Below are 24,399 nucleotides of genomic sequence, written 5' to 3'. Positions count from 1 at the left end.
GGACTTAAACCTGATCGAACATTTCTGGAGAGACCTGAAAATAGCTGCCCAGCGATGCTCTCCATCCAACCTGACAGAACTTGAGAGGATCTGCAGAGAAGAATGTGAGAAACTCCCCAAAACAGGTGTGCCAAGCTCATAGCGTCATACCCAAGAAGACTCAAGGCTGTAACCGCTGCTAAAGGTGCTTCATCAAAGTACGGAGTAAAGGGTCTGAATACTTATGTAAATATAATATTTTTAATAAATTAGCAAAAATGTATAAAAAACTGTTTTTGCTTTGCCAATATGTGTAGATTGGTGAGGGGCAAAAACAATTTAAACAATTTTAGAAAAAGGCTGTAACCTAACAAAATGTGGAAAAAGTCAAGGGGTCTGAATACTTCCCGAAGGCACTGTAATCCATAATGCAGATAAAGTTCCTTTAGTGACATAATTAAGTACGAAATTGTAATTTAATAAACACATAAATAGATAACATCACTGCTACCAACCACACAGACGCTGGTAAAGATAGTCTCCCATAGTGAGAGTAAGTCTATCTAGAATATAACTGACACAAAGCCAGCATCATGGCCTACTCCTCTGTTCTGATAACAGTTTAAACTTCTACCTTTCCTTTATTTAAAGTTTCTCAGCAAATTACAATCACACAATGGATTTTCTGCTCCCATGTACATAAAGCCAATCTCTGAAATGTGTGGGGGAGTATATCAAATTAATAAAGCCCAGTCCAATTGAACTGTGACAGATTGACTTATCCACTCGATTCAAGTAGACTGAGAGAAAGTCACTTCTCTCCACATTATACCTAATTCATCAATCTAATTGTCTCTTTCCTGTAGTCAAATGACGAAATCCCCCTCTAGTGACCTCATGGGTGGAATGTTATTCATATTTTTCATAATTTCATAATTAATAAACATGAACATAATTTCAACGCAGAAAAAAAATGTTTCTATGTCAAACGGTTTTGTTACATTTCAGTCTTCTGTGATGTATATAAAGTGTAATATTCGGATGCAAACTCAAAATGTAATACATCTCTGACATGGCACAGGTGTCTTCTTTTTTTAAAGCCCATAACCATGTGTGTGAGGTGGTGTATCCTTAAGTTTCAAAGTAGATTTGTTGAAGAGAACCAAGAAACACTGTGACCCTAATTCAGCCCACTGCAGTAAAAGGTTAAGCCAGAAAGAGAACCACTTGAGGCTGTGACCATATGACTTAAGTAAGAGGTAGAGGCATGTGTTCCTAATATATCCAAATGTGTACTGATCTCTACATTGACTCATTGATAAATCATTATCATTACAACTCATTGATAACTTTCCAATTTGTATCCCATACTGTAGTATCAACACCTCTAACATGTCACACCTGATGTTCTCAGATATCGACAACATTCAGAGGAAAGGAGGGTCCAGGAGCACGTCTACCCCAGGAAGACATTTCCATAGAAGCACACCCCATCCTGCTGCTTCTCCCCAGCCTGGTCTATCTGCTCAGGGAAGTGGGCCCCCACACACACGTTCACAGCCTCCCGCAGATCAACAGGAAGTGACCTAATCTTCTTCTCATACTCCGCCAGGGCCTCCTGATTGAGCTGCAGATAGGTGGAGGTGAGAGGTCAGAGAGAGCAGGAGAGAGGAAGAGGTGAGAGTTGAAAATGCCTCTATTTGCACTGTATAATTATCCTTTATAGATGTTATCCACAGGGCAAGGTGGATTCATCCATGTCTTTCATTTTGGACACATGGTCAACTGGAAAATCTACTGTGTAATCTATTCGTTCATCAAACATCAATATCTGAACTATACTGTATCTGACACAAGTTAGATTTAATCAAATGTGAGATTAGTCTACCAGTAGGCTTATAGGACCTGTTCTGTGTTCTTGCTGAAGACAGTATACATCATGCATCATTACATGTGTTACGTCATTTACATATTGGATGTTGATTGGCCTGGATGGACATTCTCTTAAAATAACATTTATGACAACCGCCACTTTATACCCATGTATGCATACGGATACGTGTGGACAGGTGTGTATGTGCATGTACGTGTGCATTTGCATGTGTGTGTGCCAGACCTGGGTTCAAATACATGTGTATTTGATTATTTGTTATTTAAATACTTACTTTCTGTGTATTTTTGTATTTTCTAATTATGTGTCCCAAATCAATTACTTATATTGGAAGTATTTTTTCAAATAATTTCCTATAAATAGCCTACTATTTGAAAATGTTTTCAAATACTTGGTTAATATATTATTTCAAATACTCCTCAAACCTACAGTGCCTTGCGAAAGTATTCGGCCCCCTTGAACTTTGCGACCTTTTGCCACATTTCAGGCTTCAAACATAAAGATATAAAACTGTATTTTTTTGTGAAGAATCAACAACAAATGGGACACAATCATGAAGTGGAACGACATTTATTGGACATTTCAAACTTTTTTAACAAATCAAAAACTGAAAAATTGGGCGTGCAAAATTATTCAGCCCCCTTAATTTAATACTTTGTAGCGCCACCTTTTGCTGCGATTACAGCTGTAATTTGTTTGGGGTATGTCTCTATCAGTTTTGCACATCGAGAGACTGAAATTTTTTCCCATTCCTCCTTGCAAAACAGCTCGAGCTCAGTGAGGTTGGATGGAGAGCATTTGTGAACAGCAGTTTTCAGTTCTTTCCACAGATTCTCGATTGGATTCAGGTCTGGACTTTGACTTGGCCATTCTAACACCTGGATATGTTTATTTTTGAACCATTCCATTGTAGATTTTGCTTTATGTTTTGGATCATTGTCTTGTTGGAAGACAAATCTCAGTCCCAGTCTCAGGTCTTTTGCAGACTCCATCAGGTTTTCTTCCAGAATGGTCCTGTATTTGGCTCCATCCATCTTCCCATCAATTTTAACCATCTTCCCTGTCCCTGCTGAAGAAAAGCAGGCCCAAACCATGATGCTGCCACCACCATGTTTGACAGTGGGGATGTGTGTTCAGGGTGATGAGCTGTGTTGCTTTTACACCAAACATAACGTTTTGCATTGTTGCCAAAAAGTTCAATTTCGGTTTCATCTGACCAGAGCACCTTCTTCCACATGTTTGGTGTGTCTCCCAGGTGGCTTGTGGCAAACTTTAAACGACACTTTTTATGGATATCTTTAAGAAATGGCTTTCTTCTTGCCACTCTTCCATAAAGGCCAGATTTGTGCAATATATGACTGATTGTTGTCCTATGGACAGAGTCTCCCACCTCAGCTGTAGATCTCTGCAGTTCATCCAGAGTGATCATGGGCCTCTTGGCTGCATCTCTGATCAGTCTTCTCCTTGTATGACCTGAAAGTTTAGAGGGACGGCCAGGTCTTGGTAGATTTGCAGTGGTCTGATACTCCTTCCAATTCAATATTATCGCTTGCACAGTGCTCCTTGGGATGTTTAAAGCTTGGGAAATGTTTTTGTATCCAAATCCGGCTTTAAACTTCTTCACAACTATCTCGGACCTGCCTGGTGTGTTCCTTGTTCTTCATGATGCTCTCTGCGCTTTTAACGGACCTCTGAGACTATCACAGTGCAGGTGCATTTATACGGAGACTTGATTACACACAGGTGGATTGTATTTATCATCATTAGTCATTTAGGTCAACATTGGATCATTCAGAGATCCTCACTGAACTTCTGGAGAGAGTTTGCTGCACTGAAAGTAAAGGGGCTGAATAATTTTGCACGCCCAATTTTTCAGTTTTTAATTTGTTAAAAAAGTTTGAAATATCCAATAAATGTCGTTCCACTTCATGATTGTGTCCCACTTGTTGTTGATTCTTCACAAAAAAATACAGTTTTATATCTTTATGTTTGAAGCCTGAAATGTGGCAAAAGGTCGCAAAGTTCAAGGGGGCCGAATACTTTCGCAAGGCACTGTAGGTTCCAATGCATGGGACAATTTGTTTGTATTTGAAAATACTCTGTGTAATTGAGTATTTTCAAAAAGATGCCAATGCATTCAAAGTGTATTTCCAAATACATTCCAATATTCAACTGCTTGTACTGTCAACCCCAAAAATGTCAATACTTACTTCAGAATATATGTGAAAGTCATTTAAGTCATTGAAATAGTATTTGAACCCAGGTCAGGTGTGTGTGTGTGTGTGTGTGTGTGTGTGTGTGTGTGTGTGTGTGTGTGTGTGTGTGTGTGTGTGTGTGTGTGTGTGTGTGTGTGTGTGTGTGTGTGTGTGTGTGTGTGTGTGTGTGTGTGTGTGTGTGTGTGCGTGCGTGCGTGCGTGCGTGCGTGCGTGCGTGCGTGCGTGCGTGCGTGCGTGCGTGCGTGCATGCGTGTGCGTGTTTATTTGTTTACAGTACCTGATTGGCCATGCCTTTGATCTCATCCAGTGTGGCCGTTTGTCTCTTCACAAGAGCATCCTGCTGAGGACTGCTGTCTGTGGACTAGAAGAGTACAGTACCAACATGTCAATGAGAGCAGATGCTTTGTATGGCTGTGTGTGTGTGCGCCGAGAAAGCGTAAATGCTTGAAGGACAGGAAGAGTATGAGAGAGAGACACAGAGAGAGAGATGAGGAGAGAGAGACAGTGTGAGAGAGATGAGGAGAGAGAGACACAGAGAGAGAGATGAGGAGAGAGAGATGAGGAGAGAGAGACAGAGAGAGAGATGAGGAGAGAGAGACACAGAGAGAGAGATGAGGAGAGAGAGACACAGAGAGAGAGATGAGGAGAGAGAGACAGTGTGAGGTATCTTGTACAGTAAACCCAGGAGGATCCAACCTGAGAGGAGATCAATACTGTTGGGTCACAGCTCTTTACGCTGTGAAACATTAGCTACACGCTGGGTTGACCAAAGACGTTATCACATCATAACCCCTCTCAGAGACTCGTGAAAGAGACAAAACATATGCTTTTAAACCCTCCTTCGTTGAGGTGTTCAGATCAACCTGGTTGAACTGGTGTGAAAGGAGCAGAGTAGAAGTGATGTGCTTGTGGACAGTTGGGATGACTCCTGATGAGCCAACATGGTAAACAGCTGAGGAGAGCAACACCACCTCTCTCCCAGTGAGTCATCTCTCTCCACTCTACATGTGCTCCGTCCTCTCTCTGAGGTGAGTGAGTGCTCTGCTCCTCACTCAACTCAATGCGTGTGTGTGTGTTCTTTTTTTGTGTGAGAGAGCGAGAGAGCACATGCACGTGGGAGTGTGTGTAAACAGAGAGGGTGGTCATGTTAATGAATCAGACACTTTTGTGTACGGTACACTTCTGTAAAAGCTCTTTAGCTCAGTGTAACCATAGTTACTCTCCCAGTCTACCACAGTAGATGGACAAATGAGAATGAAAACCATGTGAATTTCTCTATAGGGATGTGGAAAGTACTGCATCAATTACAGAGACACGTGTACATCCAGGTGTTGCCATTAAAGCATAGACCTGAGACATCTATAATAGCCGGTTCTATTTTATTTCAAAAGGAATATACTTGCCACTGTATCAGTCTTTGCAGACTCCTCAGCCAGGTCCATGCTCATTGCCCTTTTCAGCCTAAGTATAGAGAAATATATATATTATGTTACCATTAAACTATGTAGTCTATGTCTATGACAAAGTTGTTCCAACTCAGAACACAGCAGCACTCTGCCACGTGGAAGCAATTTAGCTTTCCAACCTACATTTAAAGCTCTGTATACTCTGCATATTTCAAATACTCCTAGGACCTAGGTTCCAATGCATGGGCCATTTGTTTGAGATATCAGCTGATGTACGAAGGGCTATATAAATACATTTGATTTGATTTGATTTGATTTGATATGAAAAGGTTTGGCATGGGCCCTCAAATCCACAAATAGTTATACAGCTGCACCCTTGAGAGCATCTTGACTGGCTGCATCACTGCTTGGTATGGCAACAGCACCTTCCTCAATCGCATGACGCTACAGAGAATGATGCGGACAGCCCAGCACATCACTGGGTCTGAGCTCCCTGCAATTCAGGACCTCTATACCAGGCGGTGTGAAAGGAAGGCACGGAAAATCATTAAATACTCCAGCCACCAAAGCCATTGACTGCTCTCTCTGCTTCCACATGGCAAGCGGTACCGTTGCATCAAGTCTGACACCAACAGGCTCCTGATCAGCTTCTATCCCAAATCCAAAACACTGCTAAGTAGCTTACAGAATCGCTACACGGATTATCTGAGTTGACCCTTGTATTTTATTTACATTTTTGCACGGTCTCTAAAGGACTCTACACACTCACATTTACATTTACATTTAAGTCATTTAGCAGACGCTCTTATCCAGAGCGACTTACAAATTGGTGCATTCACCTTATGACATCCAGTGGGACAGTCACTTAACAATAGTGCATCTAAAAACTTAGAGGGGTGGGGTGAGAGGGATTACTTAACCTATCCTAGGCAATGGCACTCCAACACACACATATCATGCAGACATTTATACTGACTCTATACCACAGGGGGCTGCTGAGGACAGGAAGTCTCATAATAATGTCTGGAACAGAGGAAATGGAATGGCATCAAACACTTGGAAACCATGTGTTTGATGTATTTGATACCATTCCACTGATTCCGCTCCAGCTACTACCACAAGCCCGTCCTCCCCAATTAAGGTGCTACCAACCCCCTGTGCTCTACACACATGCACACACTCACATACAATCATAATTTACCCTGCTGCTACTCTGTTTATCATATATCCTGATGCCTAGTCACCTTTCCCCTATACATATCTTACCCTAGCACCACCTATCCCTGCACATTGTAAATATGGTACTGGAACTGACCCTGTAAATAGCTTCTTACTTTCTTGTGTTCTCCTTATTTCTTTTTTTTTTTATTATTGTGCGTTTTTGTTTTACCTTATGTTATTTTTATGTTATGGATTACTGCATTGTTGGGTTTTGAGTTAGCAAGAAAGGCATTTCACTGTACTTGTGCACGTGACATTAACACTTGAACCTTGAACCTTGAGCCCTGTACTGTTTGTACTGTACCAGTACGTTGAACAATGACAGAATCAATGAGTAAAATGAGTGCCCTTTAATGTGGTTCCATTAGCACACATTCAGCTCACCTTGCCTTGTCTGAACCTGAGCGCTTTGACATCCCTTTCTTCTTTGCCTCCTTCGATTCACTTGGGGAGGAAACAGAGAGCGCACATCACTGGGTGTGATTTTAAGGCCATTCAAGTGAAAGCCTCACTCAGCCCATTACATGAAAACTCCCACTCAATAAAGCGTCTTATGCAGCCGGGCTGTGTGACCATGTTCCAGTTCATATTTTCTAAGTGAAAAAGGGTCAATAAAGTAGTCCAGTGTCTGTTTGATGAGTTAAAACAGAGGCTTTCTTATCCCTCATACTGCTGTTTGATCACCTGGTGGCTAATGGCAGGCATTAGATAACCATCTGCCAGCTGGGGAAACTGGATAACACTCACACACACTCTCTTTTCTCTCACTCACACACACACACACACACACACACACACACACACACACACACACACACACACACACACACACACACACACACACACACACACACACACACACACACACACACACACACACACACACACACACACACACACACACACACACACACATATATGCACAGTCTCTCTCTCATACACACATACTGTACACAAAAACCCACAAACTTCAGACCAGCATAAACCGCCTGAGGTCCCTGAATAACCTGGTCCCCGAGGTCCCTGAATAGCCTGGTCCCTGAGTTCCCCAAATAACCTGGTCCCCAATGTCCCTGAATAGCCTGGTCCCTGAGGTCCCTGAATAACCTGGTCCCCAAGGTCCCTGAATAACCTGGTCCCTGAGGTCCCTGAATAACCTGGTCCATGGGGTCCCTGAATAACCTGGTCCATGGGGTCCCTGAATAACCTGGTCCCTGATGTCCCTGAATAACCTGGTCCCTGAGGTCCCTGAGGTTCCTGAATAACCTGGTCCCTGAGGTCCCTGAATAACCTGGTCCCCGAGGTCCCTGAATAGCCAGGTCCCTGAGGTCTCTGAATAACCTGCAAGGATGGCTGAATCATGTATTACTTCAGTTATTTTCTTTGCAAAAGATGCACACATGACTGTAAGTCGCTTTGGATAAAAGCGTCTGCTAAATGGCATATATTATTATTATTATATATTATCAAATACTTTCCCTGTCTAACACACACATGCAAGCGCACACACACACACACACACACACACACACACACACACACACACACACACACACACACACACACACACACACACACACACACACACACACACACACACACACACACACACACACACACACACACACACACACACACGTAACTGCCTAAATAAAGGAAACACCAACATCAAGTGTCTTAATAGGGCATTGGGCCACCATGAGCCTCCAGGACAGCTTCAATTTGTCTTGGCATAGATTCTACAAGTGTCTGGAACTCTATTGGAGGGATGTGACACCATTCTTCCACAAGAAATTCCATAATTTGGTGTTTTGTTGATGGGGGTGGAAAACACTGTCTCAGACACCGCTCCAGAATCTCCCATAAGTGTTCAATTGGGTTGAGATCTGGTGACTGAGAAACACACACACACACACACCCTTTAAACCCCCTATGCTCCTTGAGACCCATCTTTCATAGTCACTGAGATGACTTCTAGCCATGGAGGCCAAAATAATGGGGAACTGGGCATTGTTATACATGACCCGAAGCATGATGGGATGTTCATTGCTTAATTAACTCAGGAACCACACCTGTGTGGAAGCACCTGCTTTCAATATATGTTGTATTCCTAATTTACTCAAGTGTTTCCTTTATTTTGCCAGTTAGCTGTATAAGTTCCTTATATTTGCTATATATCTAGAGATCCTGAATTTAGGAAGGCAGAAGGCTGCTGTGATGTGTCTGTTGGCCCACCTCGCCAGAGTGTTGAGTTCACTGATGTGTCTCTCTGTGGCCATCTCCAACAGTTTGGCTAATCGCTGTCACACAGGAAACAGGATGTGTCAGTAACAATGTGGCAGCTCTACCAACAGCAAAACAGACCTAGTTGAAGTTACCCCTGAAATGTGTTAGAGATCTGATAAACAGCATGCAGTATATGCTGTTAAACTTCAGACATAAATAAACTACTGTAACACAACTTTTGCCATGCATTTCCATGCACTCTGAATGAATGTGATTCTGACTGTGACTCCGGCTGAATGTGATTCTGGCTGTGACTCTGGCTGAATGTGATTCTGACTGTGACTCCGGCTGAATGTGATTCTGACTGTGACTCCGGCTGAATGTGATTCTGACTGTGACTCTGGCTGAGACCTGACTACGAGATGCTACTGTCACACACTCGATTGGCCTTCCGGGCCAGGGGAGTCTATTCCCTGAGTGGTGAGGTCACAACCTGATTGACCTCTATCTGATGCAGATCCAGAGCTTAAGCTAAGAGCACCCAAGAGCACCTGGCTGTGATGGATAATCAATACTGTGCTTACATGCCTGGCTCCCAGCCATCAGCTGAAGTCAGGAAGTGAGATTCACTCTGAGGTTAGTTAGGTGCATGGTGGTGGGGATTAAACATAATCTTACCTCAACTACTTATCCAGTACATAGATTAAATGTAAAAAGAAAGACATCCTTGAATAAGAGTATACAGTATGTTTATGCAAATAACTATCAATAATATCCTTAATATCAAACCGACTCTGGCAGGTAGAATTGGTCTGTACTTTACTGTACCTCAGTGGCATGCTGCTCCTTCCTCTTCTTCAGCTGATCACACTGCTCCACCCACAGAGCTTTGAGCTCCACCTGCAGCCTCTCCTTCTGCTCCATCACCCTCTCCACCCTGGGGCCGGGCTCTGCCGTTTCACCCCCTACCCTGGGGTACACAGTCAAAACGTCAGGGACCAGGCACTGGACATGAAACGCTACACTAGACGCTACAATAGAGTCTATCTGCTGACCCCTGTTACTTCATCCCAGCAGTATGGCTAATCGCTGTTTTTTACTATCATGCTTTGCCATGTAGTATTTTATTGTGTTTTGTACTGATGTTTGTGTTTGTATTGTGCAAGGATCATTCGAAAAAGAGACTTGGTCTCAATATGACACCATGTTAAAATAAAGGTTCATAATAAAATAATAAATAAAGTACAATTGTAGGGCCAGGTTTTGTTTTTCCTGATAATGTGACCTGACCAGGGCCCCAAGTTTAACTGGTCAGGATACGAGGATAGGAAACACTGCTGTCCCTAGTATCAATAATGTGGTTGGCACTTTGATAGTGCATAATCATGGCTTTTCCAAGAAAGGTTACTGGGTAAGTCTCCTGAGTGGCACAGCGGTCTAAGGCACAGCCTCTAAATGTAAGAGGTGTCTCTCCAGTCCCTGGTTCAAATCCAAGCTTCATCACAACCGGCCCAGGGTCGTCCGGGTTTGGCCGGGGTAGGCCGTCATTGTAAATAATAATTTGTTCTTAACTGACTTAACTAACATGTTTTTATGTCTTTGCAAGTTAAAAACACATCTTCATAGAGGATATCATTATCCCTCCATTAATTGCTCTACCAAAAAAACATTAAATAAAGAATATTCAAAATTTCCCTGAAACGAATTATTATTGGTCTAAATATAATTATTGTTAATTAAACTGGCCAACAGAAAAGCAACTTGATTACATTTGGTGTGTCTGCCACCACCACCTAGTGGCTCAGAGGGGAATAAGATGAACACAAGGCTAAAAGAACATATAAAAAAGACTGTAATTCCATTACTCTTTTTTCTTCACGGAGTTCTTCTTCTTGAGGGCTTTGAAGGTGTCGCTGTATTTCTGGATCAACTCCTCCCCTTTCTTCTGGAACTTCTTCTCCAGCTCCTTCATGTCTTTCTCCTGTCTCTTGGTGACCTTCAGGAAACTCTTGTGCTGTAGTAGCTCCTCACATGGAACTGTGGATGGCTCTAAAAGAGGAGAAGAGGAAAGGGGACAACATGGTTGGAGGTTGTCAGATTTTACACTGCTCCTATTTTTTTCTGATATACAGTACCAGTCAAAAGTTTGGACTCACCTACTCAGGGTTTTTCTTTATTGTTACAATTTTCTACATTGTAGAATAATACTGAAGACATCAAAACTATGAAATAACACATATGGAAGTATCGTGTAATAACCCAAAAATATATTTTACATTTGAGATTCTTCAAAGAAGCCACGCTTTGACTTGATGACAGGCTTGCACACTTTTGGCATTCTCTCAACCAGCTTCATGAGGTCGTCACCTGGAATGCATTTCAATTAACAGGCGTGCGTTGTTAAAGGTTCATTTGTGGAATTTCTTTCCTTCTTAATGCGTTTGAGCCAATCAGTTGTGTTGTAATAAGGTAGGGGTGGTATACAGAATATAGCCCTATTTGGCAAAAGACAAAGTCCATATTATGGCAAGAACAGCTCAAATAAGCAAAGAGAAATGACAGTCCATCATTACTTTAAGACAAGAAGGTCAGTCAATGCGGAACATTTCAATAATTCTTTCAAGTTTCTTCAAGTGCAATCGCAAAAACCATCAAGCGCTATGATGAAACTGGCTCTCATGAGGACTGTCACAGGAAAGGAAGACCCAGAGTTACCTCTGCTTTTATTTTGATTTAACCTTTAACTATGCATGTCAGTTAAGAACAAGTTCTTGTTTATTCTTTTGCAGAGGATGAGTTCATTAGTTACCAGCCTCAGAAATTAGAGCCCAAATAAATGTTTCACTGAGTTCAAGTAACAGATACATCTCAACATCAACTGTTCAGAGGAGACCGCGAGAATCAAGTCTTCATGGTCGAATTGCTGCAAAGAAACCACTACTAAAGGACAACAATAAGAAGAAGAGACTTGCTTGGACCAAGAAACACAAGCAATGGACATTAGACAGAGTGAAGGAAAAGCAGCCAACAAGTGCTCAGCATATGTGGGAACTCCTTCAAGACTATTGGAAAAGCATTCAAGGTTAAGCTGTTTGAGAGATTGCCAAGGGTGTGCAAAGCTGTCATTAAGGCAAAGGGTGGCTAGTCTGAGGAATCTAAAATCTCAAATATATTTGGATTTGTTTAACACTATTTTGCTTACTACATAATTCCATACGTGTTATTTCATAGTTTTGATGTCTTAACTATTATTCTACAAGGTAGAACATAGTCCAAATAAAGAAAAACCCTTGAATGTGTAGGTGTCTCCAAACTTTTGACTGGTACTGTATGCATTGAATTTTTTTAAAGTATATTCCGGACATAGAAGAGTCACTGGTGTTACCTTCATTGTCATCTGGAGGAGTGGAGTCCTCAGGTGCAGGATCGGATGAGCTGGGCTCAGATGGAGGGACAGGAGCTATAGCAGGGTCGGCAACAGGAGTGGACTCAACATCTGGATCAGGGGTAGGGACGACATTGGAGTCTAGAGTGGAGTCAACATTTGGGGTGGGGTCGACGTTACTGTTGGGGTCTGTACAGGTAGTAGAGTCAACCTTAGGGTCAGGGGTCAACTCTGTGGCTAGGGCAGCCTCTGGGTCCACATCAGGGGTGTTAGGGAGGGCCTCAGGCTCTGTAACGTGCTCTACACTCTGAATGGGGCCAACAACAGATGGCTGAATGATTGGAACTTGTTCAGCCTCCACACTGATGGTGTTTGCGGGAGACGGTGAGTCCATGTTTGGTTCAGGCTCTGGAGGGGCCTCTTCAGGAGTAGGCGGAGTATCCTGGGTACCAGGGGTAGAATCAGCTTCCTCCACTGGAGAGGGAGCTTTAGTCTCAGGCTCTAGTGAAACAGCATTGGCAAAGAGCTCAGTGAACTACAAAACAACATTACTTTTCACACACTTTGCACTCAAACTCTAGTGAATAGATAACTTGGCCCTACCAACAGGAAACAGCCTCCTTTACCTCTTTTTGTATATGTAGCCGTCATTCCAACAGTCGGTATTACGTTAACAAGGGGCATCTCGTATGGGGAGATGTAGTCTGCTGATGACTGCGGGAACAGAACACAAGAGCATCAATCCCATAAGAAAGACTTTATAAAACCACAAATCCCTTTTCAGTGCTTAAGCCATTTTCAGTAAGCATCTCACTATGGACATATTTTGTTGTAAAAAAGGACCTTGGGAGTGAAACGTGTCATTTTCACGTGGATCAATGAGTTCTGTCTTGGAATTGATTTACCTCTGTCGTCTTTGTTGTCTTCTCAGAATTTTTTGTTGGGTTGAATAAGGCATCTGTGAAATCTGGGACAGAACAAGAAAATACTGAACAAATTACACCACGTTATAGACCTGTTTCATAATCAGTCACTCAGTGCAAAATAATAATTTACTCTTAAAACACCATCTATAGGCTTAAATCTGACCTGCCCAAATTAGGCATAATCATGCAAATTAAAATGATTTTGTGCGTTTTCTGGAAATAGGAACTGAAAGTAACTGTACTGTACCTGCAAAAGCAGCAGGGATGTAGTCCTTGACCTCGATGTACACAAAGAGAGCTGGCAGAGTGAGAGGCATGTTGCTCTCACTGCGAAGACAGATGTGCTGGAAGCCTGCAGAGCACAAACCCCATGAATCAATCAGACAAACGCAGAAGCCTTCTGGTGCAAGGTCTACTTCAATCAGCCTCATGCTCTGGAATTCTGGGTAGCAGTGAAATTTTAAACCCAGGTAGAAATAGGTAACTATTTACATGAAATGGCTCTTATATCTGTGTAGTAAATCTGTAATCACTTAACACTGTAACAACACCATGTTCATACTGTGTTTTCACTCGAGTAATGACAGTGTTACTACACATAGGAGAAAGGTTATGTAACATGTTATCAAACAGACCCGACTGAAGGGCCTCGATGGGGATGATCCTGTGGCCCAGAAACTTCCCTCCCTCCTCGTGAACCACGACCCTGAGAGAGGCCATGTCAGGCAGCAGGATCTGTCCACACAACAACAAGCTTGACCCTTCTGACATGCATTCGACAAGGCACATTTGTTTGCTTATAAAAAATAATAACTGAACGAATTGAATGAATATACCTTCTCAAAAACAAAGGGTTCTTCATTCCAAACGGGGTTAATGGCGTTCGGTGTGGTTGACCACCTGGTCCGGTACTTCTTCTTGGGGTCTCCTGGCAACCCAATGATCTCCACCTCTACGCCTGTCTTCACACTCTTGTCTGACAGGAACTGGCCTGAGTATATCTGAAGGGAATTATGATAATGGATATACAGTGTACTGTACACTATAACCTTTAGAAACACATGTAGGCCAAGAGTAAATAAGGAAGAAAATACAGCTGACAGCAGGCCTGTACACATATCACAAAACAGACAGGCATATTGAGCCAAGACACAGAGAGAGAGAGAGACACAGAGACACACACAGAGAGAGAGAGAGAGAGAGAGAGAGAGAGAGAGAGAGAGAGAGAGAGAGAGAGAGAGAGAGAGAGAGAGAGAGAGAGAGAGAGAGAGAGAGAGAGAGAGAGAGACACAGAGAGAGAGAGAGAGAGAGAGAGAGAGAGAGAGAGAGAGAGAGAGAGAGACAGAGAGAGACACAGAGAGAGACACAGAGAGAGAGAGAGAGAGAGAGACACAGAGAGAGAGAGAGAGAGACAGAGACACAGAGAGAGAGAGAGAGAGAGAGAGAGAGAGAGAGAGAGAGAGAGAGAGAGAGAGAGAGAGAGAGAGAGAGAGACAGAGAGAGACACAGAGAGAGACACAGAGAGAGACACAGAGAGAGACACAGAGAGAGAGAGAGAGAGAGAGAGAGAGAGAGAGTCACAGAGAGAGACACAGAGAGAGAGAGAGAGAGAGACACAGAGAGAGACACAGAGAGAGAGAGAGAGACACAGAGACACAGAAGAGAGAGAGACAGAGAGAGACACAGAGAGAGAGAGAGAGAGAGAGAGAGAGAGAGAGAGAGAGAGAGAGAGAGAGAGAGAGAGAGAGAGACAGAGAGAGAGAGAGAGAGAGACAGAGAGAGAGAGACACAGAGAGAGAGAGAGAGACAGAGAGAGAGAGAGAGAGAGAGAGAGAGAGAGAGAGAGAGAGAGAGAGAGAGAGAGAGAGAGAGAGAGAGAGAGAGAGAGAGAGAGAGAGAGACACAGAGAGAGACACAGAGAGAGACACAGAGAGAGACACAGAGAGAGACACAGAGAGAGAGAGAGAGACACAGAGAGAGAGAGAGAGTCACAGAGAGAGACACAGAGAGAGAGAGAGAGAGAGACACAGAGAGAGACACAGAGAGAGAGAGAGAGACACAGAGACACAGAAAGAGAGAGAGAGAGACAGAGACACAGAAAGAGAGAGAGAGAGACAGAGACACAGAGACACACAGAGAGAGAGAGAGTGAGAGAGAGAGAGAGAGAGAGAGAGAGACACAGAGAGAGAGAGAGAGACACAGAGAGAGAGAGAGAGAGAGAGAGAGAGAGAGAGAGAGAGAGAGACAGAGAGAGAGAGAGAGAGAGAGAGAGAGAGACACAGAGAGAGACAGAGAGAGAGAGAGAGACACAGAGAGAGAGAGAGAGAGAGAGAGACACAGAGACACAGAAAGAGAGAGAGAGAGCCTAAGGACATCAAAACAAGTGGGAGGAAAGTAGCCCCAAGCTGCAAACAACCAGCTGAAGCAGTTCTCCCAAAGTTAATCGATCAATAATGATCCAGAATGCAGTTTGATAATGACATAACAGTCGTATAATTACATTATAACTCACACATTTTAGTCCTATCATTTTAAAATTAACTGTCTAAATGCCTGCAATCAAAACCTAAAGCAAGAATAGTGAATAGTGCTGAGGTCTGCTGCTCTCTCTGTGAGGTTGACGTAAACGTGCCTTGATGGTCAGTGTGTTGGCCACAATGGTGTCGATCCTTTCACAATAGGGGTCAAACTTCTTGTCACTACGGCGGAGGAGGTCATGCTTGAGGAGGTAGCCTGTCCTCCCGTTGAATTCAAATAGAGACATGTTGTGCTGCATTGGGAAATCTGGGGGAAAAAACGACATTTTCAGAACATTTCACAATTTCAAAACATGTTAATTCATTACTGCATTATAACACAAATGTGAGATGGATCTGTCTTTTTATGGCATGTGCAGTAGACCATTGTGCAACTCAAAACAGTACAACACTGCCCTCCAGTGGTGGATATAAGAAACGCTACTCACTCTCCGACTCAAGAGTACAATTTCAGGAAACAAAATGCAAGTGTGCCTTATCATGACTAACAACAATAATGGGAACAATCAGAAGTTGTCACACCAGTTTTTCAGCCATAAACTAATACCAATCCCAGACAGCTGATATAGCTTAACCCATAGTTTGGTAGTTGAGCGCCACCATCTGGCAGCCAGCGTTCCAGAAGGGCTGAGGGCTGTAGTTGGAAGAGTCCATTCTGGTTCCTTTAGGGTAAATCCTACTCATCTGCCTCTTGTTGTATCTGGGTTGTCATACTAAGGAAGTTTGCATTCACAAATGTAACAGAAAATGATTTGAGAGTAATTCAATCAGAGCTAAATAAACAGTTGTCAAAGGATACTCCACAAACTCCACTGCAGTCTTGGAGATCATACTTTCCCCTTTGGTCTCTACAAAAGATGAGATGAGGTAGCTCTTGTTTTTCTCTGTCCACGGGAGAATGAGAGTGATCAAGCAGAATATTAGTTTCCATCAGCAACAACAACTAGATAAACAGTAATATGACATTTACCTTGTGTAAAGTTTTATATCATATAACGTTGTTATTTTAAAACTGCTCCTTCTTATTTTTGTAGAGGGACAAGTTACCCTCATCTAACCCCTGCCCCAAATTAGCATCAACAAATCACAACTTACTTCGGGAGTTATCAAAGGAGATGAATTTGGTGGGTTGGATGTAGTTGACAATGGCAGACATCTCCTCATACGCTGTCACTTCCTGTCCCGCTGTACCCTATAGGAGGATAGACAGGAAGTTAGCTCCTGTCTGAAACATCTACTGACATAGAAAGAGGCTTAGAAACACCATCTTGCCATACCTCGTCCGAGTTCTTCATCTTCTCCTCATCCTGGTCTTCATCCTCCTGCTGTTCTTCATGGTCATCAGTCATGGTCACCTCCTCCCCGGTCATGGTCACCTCCTCCCCGGTCATGGTCATCTCCCCTTCTGGACATAAGACACATACAGCCTCAATATTTACTACAACAATGTGGCTGCAGCATTATCTGGAGGATTAATATAGTACAACCACCATACAATGTCATTTGGTTTGTTTCCTGTATTACACACCAGTCACACACTGGTCCTCAGGGTTAGTAGGGCCTGTCTGGTTGGGCTCCTGGCCAGCGCTAGCTGTGACTATGGGCTGCTCTGACTCTTCTGTCTTCTTGGGGCAGGCCTGGCTGGGCTTCCCATGGCTGCCCTTCTTGTTCTTGATCAGGATCTTCCCCATGAGCTCTGCTGGGCTGGGGATCTGCAGACCTGGCTTTATCTGCTCATGGGAGAAAACACGCCTCGTGGGAAGGAGGCCAGGCACACACGCACACACACTCAGGTGGCAACACACATACAGTGTACTTGTGCTCTGTTCAGGGAAGGTCAATATTGGTTAGCTTAACACATAAATCAGTTTAGAAGGCTACAGAGGCTGATAAGAGTCAACTGTAGTAGTAATGTGGAACAGGAAAAGGTGGTGAGGGTGAAGGTCCGGTCTTTAAATTCATGTACGTTTAAACTGAGGATATAGACCGTATATATACGGAACCAGTTAAAAGTTTGGACAAACCTACTCATTCAATGTTTTTTCTTTGTTTGTACTATTTTCTATAGTGAAAGCATCAAAACTATGAAATAATACATATGGAATCAAGTAGTAACCAAAAAAGTATTAAACAAATCAAAATATATTCTATATTTGGGATTCTTCAAAGTAGCCAACCATTGCCTTGATGACAGGTTTGCACACTCTTGGCAATTTCTCAACCAGCTTCAATAATTTGTCACCTGGAATGCATTTGAAATAACAGATGTGCCTTGTTAAAAGTTAATTTCTTTCCTTCTTAATGCCTTTGAGCCAATCAGTTGTGTTGTGACAAGGTAGGGGTGGTATACAGAAGATAGCCCTATTTGGTAAAATAAGTCCATATTATGGCAAGAACAGCTCAAATACGCAAAGAGAAACAACAGTCCATCATTACTTTAAGACATGAAGGTCAGTCAATCCAGAAAATGTCAAGAACTTTGAACGTTTCTTCAAGTGCAGTCGCAAAAACCATCAAGTGCTATGATGAAACTGGCTCTCGTGAGGACCTCCACAGGAAAGGATGACCCAGAATTACCTCTACTGGAGAGGATAAGTTCATTAGAGCTACCAGCCCCAGAAATTGAAGCCCAAATAAATGCTTCACAAAGTTCAAGTAACAGACACTTCTCAACATCAACTGTTCAGAGGGGACTGTGAGAATCAGGCCATCATGGTCAAATTGCAAAGAAGCCACTAATAAAGGACACCAATAAGAAGAGACTTTGGTTTCAACCACTTTGTCTTTGTGAGTGTAGGTGAACGGATGATCTCCGCATGTGTGCTTCCCACCGTGAAGCATGGAGGAGGAGGTGTGATGGTGTGGGGGTGCTTTGTTGGTGACACTGTCAATGGTTTATTTAGAATTCAAGGCACACTTAACCAGCATGGCTACCACAGCATTCTGAAGCGATACACCATCCCATCTGGTTTGCCCATAGTGGGGCTATCATTTGTTTTTCAACAGGACAATGACCTAACACACCTCCAGGCTGTGTGAAGGCTAATTGACCAAGAAGGAGAGTGATGGAATGCTGCATCAGATGACCTGGCCTCCACAATCACCCGACCTCAACCCAGTTGAGATGGTTTAAGATGAGTTGGAATGCAGAGTGAAGGAAGAACAGCCAAAAAGGGTTCAGCATATGTGGGAACTCCAACAAGACTGTTAGAAAAGCATTCCAGGTGAAGCTGGTTGAGAGAATGCCAATAGTGTGCAAAGCTGTCATAAAGGCAAAGGGTGGCAACTTTGAAGAATCTCAATGATAAAATATTTTTAGATTTGTTTAACACTTTTTTCTTACTACATGATTCCATATGTGTTATCTATGTCTTCGCTATTATGGTCACAAGTGTATTTTTTACACCATTTTCTCCTCGCGTTAGGTCTCTTGGCTCTTCTCTGCAAGAGTTCGAGTGATGCATCCTCTGAAACATGGCCCGCCTGGCTCCTACTTCTTATAACCCTGCTCGCTTAACCCGGATGTCAGCCGCACCAATGTGTCAGAGGAAACACTGCTCGCTTAACCCGGATGTCAGCCGCACCAATGTGTCAGAAGAAACACTGCTCGCTTAATCCGGATGTCAGCCGCACCAATGTGTCAGAGGAAACACTGCTCGCTTAACCCGGATGTCAGCCGCACCAATGTGTCAGAGGAAACACTGCTCGCTTAACCCGGATGTCAGCCGCACCAATGTGTCAGAAGAAACACTGCTCGCTTAATCCGGATGTCAGCAGCACCAATGTGTCAGAGGAAACACTGCTCGCTTAACCCGGATGTCAGCCGCACCAATGTGTCAGAGGAAACATTGCTCGCTTAACCCGGATGTCAGCCGCACCAATGTGTCAGAGGAAACATTGCTCGCTTAACCCGGATGTCAGCCGCACCAATGTGTCAGAGGAAACACTGCTCGCTTAATCCGGATGTCAGCAGCACCAATGTGCCAGAGGAAACACTGCTCGCTTAACCCGGATGTCAGCCGCACCAATGTGTCAGAGGAAACACTGCTCGCTTAACCCGGATGTCAGCCGCACCAATGTGTCAGAGGAAACACTGCTCGCTTAACCCGGATGTCAGCCGCACCAATGTGTCAGAAGAAACACTGCTCGCTTAACCCGGATGTCAGCCGCAACAATGTGTCAGAAGAAACACTGCTCGCTTAATCCGGATGTCAGCCGCACCAATGTGTCAGAGGAAACACTGCTCGCTTAACCCGGATGTCAGCCGCACCAATGTGTCAGAGGAAACATTGCTCGCTTAACCCGGATGTCAGCCGCACCAATGTGCCAGAGGAAACACTGCTCGCTTAACCCGGATGTCAGCCGCACCAATGTGTCAGAGGAAACACTGCTCGCTTAATCCGGATGTCAGCCGCACCAATGTGTCAGAGGAAACTCTCCCTTACTCCGAACAGCGCTGGGCCAATTGTGCGCTGTCCTATAGGGCTCCCGGATCGAACGCCAGGTTATAGTGGAGCCTCAACACACCATGTGAACTTCTTATGTTTAACAGATGAAAATGAATATGGCTTGTCCATGAATGGATATGACTGAGACAAATGGACTTGTCTGTTCCTAATAGACAGTCCCACTCACAGGGTACTTGTCCAGAGGATCCATTAGCAGCATATCTCCAAATATGGTCTTACAGTAGTTAGCCATTTTCTCCTGCTGCTTCACCCTGGAAAAACATAATACAGCTTCAATGATAATCCATTATTGTCTACATGCAGGTTACAGGCTCAATCATATGATATAAAGTCACATGATATTAAGAACCCAAAGAAATGTTTGTGATGGTAGGGGCACTGAACGCTAAACTTGCATGTTTTTCATTTGAAAAGAGGAGTGAAATGCATTGTCTTACGAGTCCACGTGGTTCTCAAAGGAGAGGATGACGGGGTACTGTGACGTCTTGAAGGCGCTTTCCGCGATGGCCTCAATCACATCCTGTCACACAGACAAACAGACAGACAGACCAATCTGGACTCTGGGACATACTAAGTAGATGTCCCAGCATGACTGGCAGTATCAACACAACTCTATCAGACCCAGCTAAACGAGCTGGAGGCAGGCCAAACATCGTCAAGGCTGGAGGAAATCCGTGTTTGACAGTAAACTATGCTGAGGCGTTTGGTTTGGTCTGTGTGCCAGTTAGAGTGGAGCTCTGGGTATCCTTAAATGGACAGTGTTGAGTGAGGGGCCCAGGGGACATATGGTGTGGTGTGCTAAGGCTGCCGTGCTGCACGCAGGCTCCAGTGCCCAGGCCCAACATGACACTCTGCTCTGTGTCTCCATTGACACCTGCTGGCAGAGCCACAAAGAAAGCTGTCACTGTGAGACGTAAAGCAGGGGCCACTTCCTGGGGCACTGCTACTGTAGGTGCTTGGGTCTGGACTACCGTTGCGTAACAGTAACAGTCAGGGCCCGGCATTAGTGACATCATCTCTGTTGTCTGTGAGTCTTAATGAATCAGGGCTGTGTAAATGGGGACTGCAACAGTGGTCACAATGGGTCAATGGTGTACATTTAGTTAGATGCTTTGTCTTTGGTTGGCACGCACCATATTGGATCAGTAGGACTATTCTCTAGCATTGAGGCTAAGGCTAGAATCCCCCCAAAATAGGTTGTATATTCCTTTCAAAATGTATGAATATTTGGTTTTACAGCACTGTTGCACTGTCCAGCACTGAGAGACGAGGGCTGACTGACACCTGACCTTGAACAGAATCTCAGTTGTCATGGTGAAGCCGTGGGTGATAATAGGCTCCTCATCCGGTGGTTTTCCCTTCCAGCAATCCAGCTCCAGGCAGCGGCAGCCAGCCAGCAGACACTGGCGGTACATCTCTGGAGAGGACACGCCGGAAAACTGACCAGCTGTGGAGGGATCACAACATTTTTGGGGGGTCATTTTACACTTTAGAGACACTCAAAGACGCATTAAAACCACAGTGTATGAGGTTTCTGGTCATTTCAATTAAGGAAATAACCAGAAAGGATTTGTCAAAGATCATTCAGCCATTGTCTTTCTATTGCTTCTACTACTAGCTCTGGGCTCACAGTTTCTGATAAGAAAAATAGGCATTCCCATTTGCATTGCTCTGAGTAGCCTTTTACAACCTTGTGTACCATAGCTTTGTTGAAATGTGTGATAGTTTAAAGACTGTTCCCGTCTCACCAGTCAGGTATGTGTTATGGGAAGACTTGATGAGGTAGTGGGGCAAAGGTTGGCTCATGTCCTGACACTTGGCCAGCTTGTCCAGTATGACCACAGATGTCTCAGGCCCCATCAAGTAGAACAGCAGACCTTCCGGAGAAATCTGACCTGTAGTATAAGATACCTGTGCATTATAACAGTGTTACACATCTCTCTTCTATAAAACACTGGATTTAGAATACAGTAACGATTGGGAATAGAGTGTAGTCAATGATGAAGATTGGCTAATGCAGTAGTAATGTGATGATTTAGACTTCTATGTTAGTTCTCCTGTTCTGACCTTTAGTAATCAAACTGTATATTATGTGTCTCTTACCTCTGTTGGAGTTGGAGGAGCAGGGTTCGTACTTCTCGATAAGGGCCTTCACCTGGTCAGGTCTGAAGCGGGGGAATAGCTCCTCATTGAGGCGGGAGTCACGCTGCTTTTCATTGACGAACTTGGCCAGGCTCTCCTTGGTCATGTAGGGCTTAGCCTTGGCAGAGCTGGAGGGACAATCAGCCGTGACAATCCCATCAACATCATCTTACATCAGCCAGGGCCCAGACAAACCCTGAGCCAGGGAACTAATGCAAGAGCTGGACACTCGACCGACCAACCATTGAGGAGAACATGATGATAATTACACCTGGCATCACATCATGCCTGTATTCTCCAATTGGTAAGTATGAATGTTACTTACTAGGATGTGAAGATCTCATAGATCTCAGGCCGGGGACAAAGACTCATCAGGAAGAGCTTGAAAGCAGCTTCAGTGAAGACGTCCGGCTTCATAGTGTCACCCTGAGAGAACACACAACAGCCTGTCACATTATGACACTTTACTGAAAATAATTCATGATACACCTTTAAAAAGGATTACGATAAGTACTTGAACTACATGGGTGCAGACCCCAGAATTGTGACTGTTGAAAAACACCGGGGTTTCTCTCTGACCTTTCCTTTGGGGAGGTGTGCTGAAGCTAGAGCTCCCTCCACCCTCTTCTTATCAGCTGGAAACATCTTGTAAATACTGAGGATGGAAATAAAGACAGCTAACGAGAGGCTTGAATGTAGTTTAAATTGACTGAATCTGTTCAACTGTTGTTGTACACTCGTAGAAATAAGGGTTCCAAAAGGGTTCTTCAGCTGTCCCCATAGGAGAACCCTCCCTCCATGTAGAACCCTCCTATGGGGACAGCCAAAGAACCCTTTCAGGTTCTAGATAGCACCTTTTTTCCCCTAAGAGTGCAGGTGTTAAACCAATTCGACATGACATTGTCTGCGACTCACTTTTTGACAGGGATCTTGCCATCCTTATTGGTCTGAAGGGAGATGCGGACATACCTGGGATGGAGAGGTTATACCAAAAATGTCATCTAATTTACTGGCTAACAACAGAGAGAGAGACCGGTCCATGTCCACTCACATTTTCTCCATGAAGACTTGTCTGCATGCGTTGTTCCTCGATGGGTTGTAAGCAATGGACAGGATATCAGCAGCCCAGTTCTACAACATCACACCATAGCTGCATGAAATAGCTGTCTGGATTTATGACCTGATAATATTGTTTTATTTGTGACCACTAGGGGGCACAGAACTGATCTGTGCTTCAGGAAGAGAGAGTCACGCATGTTGACTGTCTATCAATTGTTATTTTCATTAGAGTTTATTAAAACCGGATATTGTAGTCGTAAACTCAAACAGAGGGCTAGGACAGAGGCTGCTTTGTGGTGGAAATGAAGGCTTATATATTAGTGGTTGACCTGAGGATAGAGCTGCAGAGCCCGTATGGAATCAGGCAACGAATATCACTTAAACAAATGTTGGTGGTAAGGTGATGCTGATAGGTATGTAAACATCGAGAGTAAATTTGCCTATCTCATTATGTTTAATGTATATATATATATATATATATATATATATATATATATATATATATATATATATATATATATATATATATATATATATATATATATATATATATATATATGACACTTAATCATTTGAAGTTATTTTACATGCAGTACGGCAGTATGAGCTCTGGTTATGTCATGTTGCTGTAAAGAAGATGGAACGATTTAAGATTATTCATGTGTATTACCTGTGTCACTTTCTCCTTGTAAGCAAAGAAATTGTGGTAAGTCAAATTCACCATGTCAGGGCCTGTGACAACAGTCAGGGTTTTGACTAGATGGTCGCTGTTTGGAAAATCCAGGTTGAACACATTCCTGACTTTAGGGTGCTGTTGATGAGAACGGACAGACATTTGTAAAAACCTAAATTCCAGTGACCACAAGTAATTGTTCCTTTGTACCTATGCTATCGCAATGTCTGTTTGGAGAGAGGGAAATGAGCCCTGCTGCACCCTAGTGT

General features: G+C 43.5%; 1 protein-coding gene across 1 annotated transcript in view; it reads right to left on the bottom strand.

Moving 5' to 3' along the window:
- Positions 1-284: 284 nt before the first annotated feature.
- The window catches only part of LOC124046398 (1-phosphatidylinositol 4,5-bisphosphate phosphodiesterase beta-2-like), a 27,570-nt gene continuing 3,455 nt past the window's right edge, over positions 285-24,399 (bottom strand). Inside the window, exons 4-32 of the mRNA XM_046366730.1 lie at positions 24,128-24,268; positions 23,450-23,529; positions 23,314-23,367; positions 22,978-23,053; positions 22,724-22,824; positions 22,360-22,526; positions 22,005-22,151; positions 21,546-21,703; positions 20,694-20,776; positions 20,423-20,507; positions 17,316-17,517; positions 17,065-17,192; positions 16,883-16,979; positions 16,587-16,671; positions 16,363-16,487; positions 15,883-16,034; positions 14,087-14,251; positions 13,886-13,985; positions 13,498-13,602; positions 13,230-13,291; positions 12,951-13,038; positions 12,325-12,825; positions 10,805-10,988; positions 9,768-9,909; positions 8,949-9,013; positions 7,098-7,157; positions 5,490-5,547; positions 4,364-4,447; positions 285-1,606 (exon numbers count right to left, since the gene is read on the bottom strand). Coding sequence (XP_046222686.1) covers positions 1,436-1,606; positions 4,364-4,447; positions 5,490-5,547; positions 7,098-7,157; positions 8,949-9,013; positions 9,768-9,909; positions 10,805-10,988; positions 12,325-12,825; positions 12,951-13,038; positions 13,230-13,291; positions 13,498-13,602; positions 13,886-13,985; positions 14,087-14,251; positions 15,883-16,034; positions 16,363-16,487; positions 16,587-16,671; positions 16,883-16,979; positions 17,065-17,192; positions 17,316-17,517; positions 20,423-20,507; positions 20,694-20,776; positions 21,546-21,703; positions 22,005-22,151; positions 22,360-22,526; positions 22,724-22,824; positions 22,978-23,053; positions 23,314-23,367; positions 23,450-23,529; positions 24,128-24,268 — 3,666 coding nt within the window. The 3' untranslated portion in view covers positions 285-1,435. The remainder of the gene's footprint in view (positions 1,607-4,363; positions 4,448-5,489; positions 5,548-7,097; positions 7,158-8,948; positions 9,014-9,767; positions 9,910-10,804; positions 10,989-12,324; positions 12,826-12,950; positions 13,039-13,229; positions 13,292-13,497; positions 13,603-13,885; positions 13,986-14,086; positions 14,252-15,882; positions 16,035-16,362; positions 16,488-16,586; positions 16,672-16,882; positions 16,980-17,064; positions 17,193-17,315; positions 17,518-20,422; positions 20,508-20,693; positions 20,777-21,545; positions 21,704-22,004; positions 22,152-22,359; positions 22,527-22,723; positions 22,825-22,977; positions 23,054-23,313; positions 23,368-23,449; positions 23,530-24,127; positions 24,269-24,399) is intronic.

Source organism: Oncorhynchus gorbuscha, linkage group LG10, assembly GCF_021184085.1.
Source record: "Oncorhynchus gorbuscha isolate QuinsamMale2020 ecotype Even-year linkage group LG10, OgorEven_v1.0, whole genome shotgun sequence".
NCBI classification, from domain to species: Eukaryota; Metazoa; Chordata; class Actinopteri; order Salmoniformes; family Salmonidae; genus Oncorhynchus; species Oncorhynchus gorbuscha.
This window is presented reverse-complemented; position numbering and strand designations above follow the sequence as displayed.